General features: G+C 27.8%; 1 protein-coding gene across 1 annotated transcript; it reads left to right on the top strand.

Moving 5' to 3' along the window:
- The first annotated feature begins 5,377 nt into the window (after window positions 1-5,377).
- Window positions 5,378-6,386, top strand: LOC129295180 (protein OXIDATIVE STRESS 3-like). The gene is made up of 2 exons (XM_054933657.1): window positions 5,378-5,765; window positions 5,873-6,386. The coding sequence occupies exons 1-2, from the start codon at window positions 5,524-5,526 to the stop codon at window positions 6,243-6,245; spliced, it is 615 nt and encodes a 204-aa protein (XP_054789632.1). The 5' UTR covers window positions 5,378-5,523; the 3' UTR covers window positions 6,246-6,386.
- Window positions 6,387-8,439: the final 2,053 nt, after the last annotated feature.

Here is an 8,439-nt window from a genome sequence, read left to right as displayed (position 1 = left end):
GATACAAATTGTGAAAATTGAGAATAAGATAATTTGTGAAATTATGTTATGCCATTACATGTGAACATATGCATTTGAGTATTCGATGCTCATCTATGTTTTTAGCAATTAATATGCAACTGCATAAGATAAACGTACATTGGTTATTGAGTAGTTATATTCACCCCTCTCTTAATATTTTTCAGGCTTTAACTCGGATGCAGATAGGAGAAAGGCTCCAAAAGCTTAGGAATTTGCATATTCCTACTATAAAGCTTTCCAATCTCATTTATTTTGTATAATAGATAGGATATTTCTAATTAGGGATTGCATTATTTTGTTATACTTGCACTGTATTTTGATACATGATTAAATTGTTGTATTTTGGGCTTTAATAGTATTGTAAAAGTAATTGAATGATTTAGATATGTCTAAAATACTAGTGTAAGTGTGGGAAACATTATTACATTGTCGTATATGGAGTTAAGTGATTTATACAAAGCTTAAGCTCTCCTTTTTATTTTTTATGTTAAAGGGATTGAGGAGTAAAATTGAGATTTTGTTGTGATTGAGGGCATGTGATGTATTGTACAAATAATTTCTAATCTATTGAGTGTAATCTTAGTGTTAGTAGTAGCTTTTAGCACACGTGTAACACTATTTAGTTGAGAAAAATATGAAAATGTATTTTGGTGTACAACTTTCTTGTGTGAAATCTTTTGGAAGTAAAAACCATGCTGTTAGTTAGATCTCAAAATGAGCTTCCTATAAACATCTAAATTGCCTCAATCAACTGTCAAATGGAGAAATGAGGCACGTCAAAAATTAGCACCTAATACTGCCAAATGACAACAGTAGCTGCTATTAACCTGCACAATGTGTCGCAAGGAAGTATGCTGTGGTACACTGACCATATGCTGCAGAGCACCCTCTAAATTCTGCATTGTTATTTTTTTTAATTAAAATGTAATGCTTTGAACCTTTTTGGTGTCTTATGCTTTTGTAATGATATTTTACTTTGATTTAAGTTCACTAAATAATATTTAAGTATTTTCTAAATATGAAAAATTAGGATCCTATTTTTGTAAATATTGCAAAACATGTAATATAATCAGATTAATCTTAGGATTACCATGATCTTGAGATTATTGGTGAATTAGTAAGGATAACTTTATAGTAAGAAGGAGAGGGGAGGAGTGGCGGGAGGTGATCAAATGCATATCCCCAACATTTAAAGTAATGAATGTTTAGTCCCAATTAATGGCGTGGGCTAGATTGTCCCAGATGTATTTGTTTAAGGGTTAAAATGTATAAAAACATGAGTTCAAGGTTTAAATTACTATTGAGTCTATAATTTATGATCCAAATTTTCATTTAATCCTTAATTTTTTAATAGGAAATTGCTGATATGGCAAATTTAAATACTGATAAAACATTAACAAATATGGACATGTTGAATTTTAATTTAAAAAATAAAAAATAATTTGATTAAAATATTATTATTTGAAATTCTTAATCAGCATTTTGTATTAATGAAATCAATGACATTAGAATAAAAAGATTGAAAAAATATTTTATAAAATTAAAAAATAAAAATAAAATTTCATGAATATAATAAAATCTTATGTAAGAAATACAACTTGTAATGGTGAACCCAGCATGAATATTTAGGGAGTGTTTAGTTGGAGGGGAGCGATTTTGTCCCCCTCCCCTTATTTGGTTTGAAAAATTGAAGGGGAGGGGAGGGGAATAAAATCTTCCCTCCCCTCCAAATTGAGAGGAGTGAGATGGGAGGGGTAAAATTTTTCATAACCTAACCAATATGCACTTTGTGATAAATTCAAAAAATGCATATACAATTATCTAATATCTCAATATTAATAAAATGAGGATAAAATTATTCATATATAATTATTTTTTCTTTCCTTCCCTCATGAATTAAGCAAGGTAACATCAAACCCCTCTCCTCCCCTCAAACCAAACACACTTTTAGGAGTGGCAAAATTTTTAATGTACATACATATATTTATTTATTGTTATGAAAATCACTATATAAAAAAATAATAAGACAAACAACATTAGAATATAATAATGGAAATGAAAATAGAAGAAAGAATTGGAAAGTAAATGAGAAGTGATTCTAATTCACTTTGATGCGTAAAATATGTGGTAAATGACTTTTATTTATAGGTGTGTAATTCTATCCAACAGCTTCATTGGAATAAATTACAAGATTAATTCACATAAATATATTCTATGTCACCTTTGAATGTAAGGTACCAGTGAATTTTTGGATATTAAACATAAAAAAATCGCTAAAAATCAATAATTGGAGAGGTTATGGTGTATACCATAGTGAATGTTAAGAGTTGGGAGAAGTTATGAACATGCATATAACGCTTCTATTTAATTGTCCATAAACAAATACTACATCTCATTAAAATTTTATTAGAAAAACACCTGATAAGACAAAATCTTAATAAATGAAAAGGAGTATATTATATATTAAAGTTGTCTTGTTAAAAATATTATCAAGAAATTAAAATAAACCTTGATAAAGGGAATGATGACAATATCTCTCCTATTAATGTACATATCTTAATAGAGTATTGTTATTTCTTAATAAATAAATATATTAATAAAAGATATAAACATATATGTATAATTGTATATACACAATTTGTTCCAAGCATTTTTTTTTTTTAAGTGTGGAGTCAAGTGTCAAGAAAATATAGGGTGGAAGGAGGCACATGTCATACCTTTATCCCAGGTTTCGAATACACGCACACACTCTCTCTATATTCCTTGGTGGAGTTAAAAAAAAAAAAAAAAAGTGGGGACTGCACCTATATACAGTAGCGGCGACAGGACGAGGTGCAACATAATTTAATTTAAAAATTAACAAATTTTTTAAAAAATAATATAATTACATTAGGAATAAAATTGTAATAATATGGGTGCATTAATCATTATTTAAAAAAAATATTTAATAAGTTGATATGATCTTTTATGTAAAATATATTTTTCATATCTTATATTTATCATTAAAATATTACATATTCAATAAGTTTTTAAGACCAAATATTTTTTATAAAAAAATAATTTTAAATTCCTGCACGTTATTCACATTTTGTAATTGATTATTGCACTTTTTTTTATATTTTATATCCATATACATTTGTTTTTCAGTATTTTAAATCTTTTCATGAATAAAGTATAAGGATCTTGAAAAAATTTAGAACACCGAAAAAAATACAAAGACTAATAAAAAAATATGAATAAAGTATAGAGACTCAAAGTTAAATTTTTTTTTATTTAGTCTAAAGGCTGTAAAATATTAAGAATTAGAGTGTAAAGTTAAAAAATTTATATACATATAATTTTTTTTTAAAGTAAAGAGGTGCAATTATCCGCTCACGTTAACGAGTAACTCCACTATACATCTACACGTGCATGATGTGGTGGAATCTTGAGGCCCGACTCGTGGCTCGGTTCGGTTCTGCCCCTGGCAAATTATATTCCGCATTAATTTTATCTTGAATTTTATTTTTATTAGTTTTGTTTTCATTTTTTTGATTTACGAAGGGATGGCAAACTTGGTACAAATTAAACGCAGGGAACTCACGTATAGCAATATGCACAAAGCTCTCCCCACAAAATCTCTCAATGTGCTGAACTACAAGCAACTTGGAAATGAGACTGCTGGACTCTAATTCTTATTTTATTTTATTTTATTTTATTTGTCGCAATGTATGGCATCTTAAAAAACCTTAAACTGTAATTATCACCTAAAATTGGGAATAAGGCGAGAAGCTACCTGTTTAGATCCATTTTTATAAAGATTGAAATTTGAAAAACTGAAATTTTTTAACATAACAGGGCTTCTAAGCCTAGTCCTAAAAAAATGGGCTCAGATTTAGGTTCAAGTGGTCCGTTTAGTCACTTTTTAATTTTTTTCCTAAAACATAAAATATTTTTAAATTTTTAAATTAAATTTAGGCTTTAAAAATATATGTTTATATTTTAAAATTAGAATTTTTTACTTATTTTTAATTTTTGAACATTATAATTTATATTTTAAAGACAGAACATGTAATATTATAAGATAAGAAAAACATAATTTTAGATTCATATATTTTGCTCGTATTTTACTATTTATTCCTATACTTTTTTCAGTATTTTTGATCTTTGTATTTTTATTTTTTATTATTTTAAAACTTTTCAAGATTCTTATATTTTATTCATGAAGTGACCCACCCATACAAAAGTATAGGGACCAAAAATACCATAAAAAATACAAGAACTAATAGCAAAATCTAAGCAAAGTACAGGAAATTAAATTTTTATTTTTTCTATAAAATAAAAATCAAAATTTTAAAACTTCCAAAAAAATAAAAAGAGCTTATAAGTCATGCCTTGAGTCTAATCAATAAGAAATAAGCTTGAAGAAATTGTTATTTTTATGATTACTAGGCATTTGGGGCCAAGCCCACATAGGCCAAACCTATAAGAGACAAACCCTTCCATTTACGGGGTCTACCACCATTCACTTTTCCTAATATACGATCTTGTTATGTGAGATTGCTATTATTAATGATAGTCTCAATACATATCTTAAAATTTTTTTTAACATTTCTATTATTTAGTGTGGTTGACTGGCTACATATCTCAAGATTCAAATTTAAGATTTTATAATAAGATGGTTCGACTCTCTTGATCGATCGATCTAATTCTAATTCTAGGTAAAATGATCTTATTTGCAATTGAATTGATTAAATCCGTAAAATGAATTATTGAAATGCCATATTCACCCTGATGGTAAGGAGTCAAACTTTGTACAGCTATGGTGGGCTTTTATTCAGGGACAGGAAACGAGAAAAATTAATTAAAGTTATCTGTATGCTCGCAATAAAAATATTTATACTAAAATTTAATGTTGTTTTAAATGAGTAAATTTTTTTGGACAAAAAATGATTAAATTTGAATCTTGGAATAGAAAAAATAAAAATTTTTAAAGCTTTATCCTTCAAAACAATTGTTTAACTCCATTCAAACTAATCAAATTTTATATGATTAACACTCAAAAGTAAAATTCTTTTTGGCTAACACATTTTAAAATAATTTTTAAAAAATTAATACGAAAAGCATTTAACGAATTTTTTTGTACACCAACTTGAATGTATCATCGACCAATAACCTTTAAATTAATGCACGTCCATCATTTTCTGCAAAATCAAAAACACGGATAAAGACGAATCTTTTATCATTTCTTTGCTCACGTGGAATATTAAAAAAAGGAATAAAAAAGAAATTAAAGAAGAAAACATCGAATCATCGATCTTATCCAATATCCATGATTACGCTGAAACTTTCCTTATAAACCATCCATGCATTCCAAAACCTCAAACCCACAAGTATCTATCTGTCTTATTCTGTTCCACTGAAAGCTCTTACCTTTTTTGTGTGATTGGTTGGCTCCAAGGGAAACAGTGCCAATCGTTCATATTATATACATACATATTCTGAATCAAACCATAAAAGCCCATGGAGGGTTTTCGAGGCAAGAACTCAGAGATGGATGAGCAGCTGAAGAATCCCATGGTGGAAGCTCGTGAGAATGATCATGATCTCGTTCATTCTTTCTCTTCTTCATCTTCTGGGTTTTCAAGTGGGTCATCAATGGAATCGGATTCCTCTGAGGAAGTAACATCAAATCTTGTGGTGGCAGCAGTAGCACATGACTCTCTGGGTGACATGTCCTCTCTGTTTCAGCAACTTCCCATTAAGTAAGCATAATCAAGCTCGAATCTTGACTCTGTGTACTTGAAAATTCTCAGGTTTAAGTTTCTGGGTTTGTGATCCGGCTCACAGAGAATGGATCTTTGTGTTACAGGAGGGGACTCTCGAGGCATTACGAAGGGAAGTCACAATCATTTACTTCATTGGCGAGTGTAAGGAGGTTGGAGGATCTGGTCAAGGAAGAAAACAATCCAGTGAAGATGAAGAAGATGGAGTGTTGCAGAAGAAGCTATGGAGGATTGTGGAGAAGTAATGCATTATCAGGGCAAATTGGTAAAGGGGAATGGAAGTCAAGAAGGGATCATAGTGTTATAGGCCAGCAATTCCACGTCATCATCATCATAATAGATCTACTGCCACAGCCACCACCATTTCTAATCAAGCTGCTTTGTTTGCTTGAGTTTTCTTGTTCGATCGGATATTGCAGAGAAGTTTTATGTGATTACTGGATTTCATTTCTTAAATAGAAAAATTAGGACCTGGTTTGTCTTTTCTTTTTGTGATGGTATATATAACCTTGAGCAGCAATTCTAAATTAAGGACTGTAATTTGTAGTATATGTTTATTTTCTTTTCTTTTGTTAAAATAATTATCTTATTTTTGGTATCCATTGCTACTGAGTGTTATCTTGAATATGCAAATTTTCTAGAGCCATCGTCAGCTGTGAATTTTGAGGATTTTTTTACAAGATATTTACAAGATATATTTTTTTGACAAAATTATATATATAACAATAAAGTTGATTAAATACAATTTATAATTTTATGTTTTAAAATTTTACCCCTAGCCTAAATCTTTTCTCCAGTAAAGAGAGACATGCATCCATTGAAGGACACTAAGATGTTAACGTTGAGTTTAAACATAACACTTCTTCCAAGTAAAGGATCAAGGAAAAAGAAATAATATTTATAAGGAGTAAAATAATGATAAGGGGTAATATTGAAATGATGATTATTAATGAATTTTTTCCCCCAAAACAACTTACTTCCGCCACACCACAATCTAGTGTATTGGTAATAATTCATGTTTTTTAAAAAAAATAAATAAAATCTTAATATCTCAAAAAATTGTACATCTTTTCTTTTTCTTTTTCCTTTTCAAGTTATATCTTTATTAAATACTTTATATAACTGCCTTAATAATGATAATTGAAGTTTTAATGCATCATTTTGTAAAAAAAAAAAGTAATAAATAAAGTAGATGTATAGTTAGAATAATAATTACAAAATATTGCCTAATACCTTATACTCCTTTGGTTCTATTTATAAGGTAAAGAGAAAGAAAAAATTTGATCTTATTTATAAAATACTTGTCAATTTTTAATGCTCCTCTTTATATTTTTTTCCTTATTAAATGCTTTGAATAAAAATATCAGTAATGAGATTTAAAAATATTTATTAGGAGTAAAAGTGAAAACTTGTTAAATTTTAAAATAAATTTAATGAGGTTTAAAATTTTCCTTAATTTTAATAAAATATGTTGAGAATAACTTATAAATAGGACTAAAGTAAATATTTTTTATCAAGCAAAAGATGTCATATATAATAATCTAAAGCAAATATATTTTAAGAGTTAATTAGGACACCAAATTACCTCAAAAAAGTCTGAATTAAACGTTGGGAGTAGAAATATGTGCAGGGATAGTGTATGTGGATTGGATGTTATGCCATGATTTTTCCCTTGATAACTTGTGCTGATCGTATCAACAAATATTGTCATCAGTGGGTTGTTATGTTTGCTCGTGATATGAGAGTCTTTCACATTGCTTATTGCATAAACTTCACTATCGCTCTTTTTGTGTCTCAATTAGCAATATATCTTTGGTTTTGCTTTAATTAATTAATTGTTTGTAGCTTTTGTGTTTTCCTTATTTCTTGTTATTGTATTTTCCAGTATTGCTGCCCGGGTTAGTCGAAGTCATCTAGACAGCTTGAGCTTTTAATGTAATTTTTTTTTATATTTAATCATATTTGATTATATATATATATAACAATTAAACTATATTTTTAGTTCTTTAATTTTATATAAAATTTTATTTTAGCTCCTTAATTTTTTAAAGTATCTTTGTAGTTTTTTAATCTTAACACCGTTACTTTTATCCTAATAATTTTTTACATTAAAATTTTAAATATTGACAAAACACTTTTAAATGTTGACATATTGAGTTTAATCTTTTTAAAATAATAATAATTTATACAAAAAATAATTATTTGAGAATAACAATGTTAGAGTTTAAGGATTAAAAAAATACTTTACAAAATTAAAAAATTAAATTAAAATTTTATATAAAGGTAAAAAACTAAGAATAAATTTTAGTCTTTAAAAAACTGAGCTAGCGAATGAGAGTGTGAATCTTAAAAAATATATATGAATTAAAGAGAATGCCTTCTTTTCTCTCTGTTTTTTTTTTTTTTTAGATAGAAAAAGTGAATGCGTTCTTTGCCACACAATAGATGAACTAATTATCACTTCATGGATTAGGCTGTGTAGTTTTACTTGCTCGTTCAAATTCTTCCCTTGACATCATCCCAAGTTTCATGCTCATTTCGCATTGGATCAATTTATTTAAGATTAAAATAAAGTAATTTTAATTAGGTTAAATATGATAAAGCTTCTTAATCAAGAGCATTTATTTTTTTCCCCTCTAACAAATTAAACCTT

Source organism: Prosopis cineraria, unplaced genomic scaffold, assembly GCF_029017545.1.
Source record: "Prosopis cineraria cultivar Desert tree isolate PC_DT_omini unplaced genomic scaffold, ASM2901754v1 PC64, whole genome shotgun sequence".
Taxonomy (NCBI): Eukaryota; Viridiplantae; Streptophyta; class Magnoliopsida; order Fabales; family Fabaceae; genus Prosopis; species Prosopis cineraria.
The sequence above is the reverse complement of the archived record's forward strand: the minus strand, read 5'-3'. Positions and strand labels throughout refer to the sequence as shown.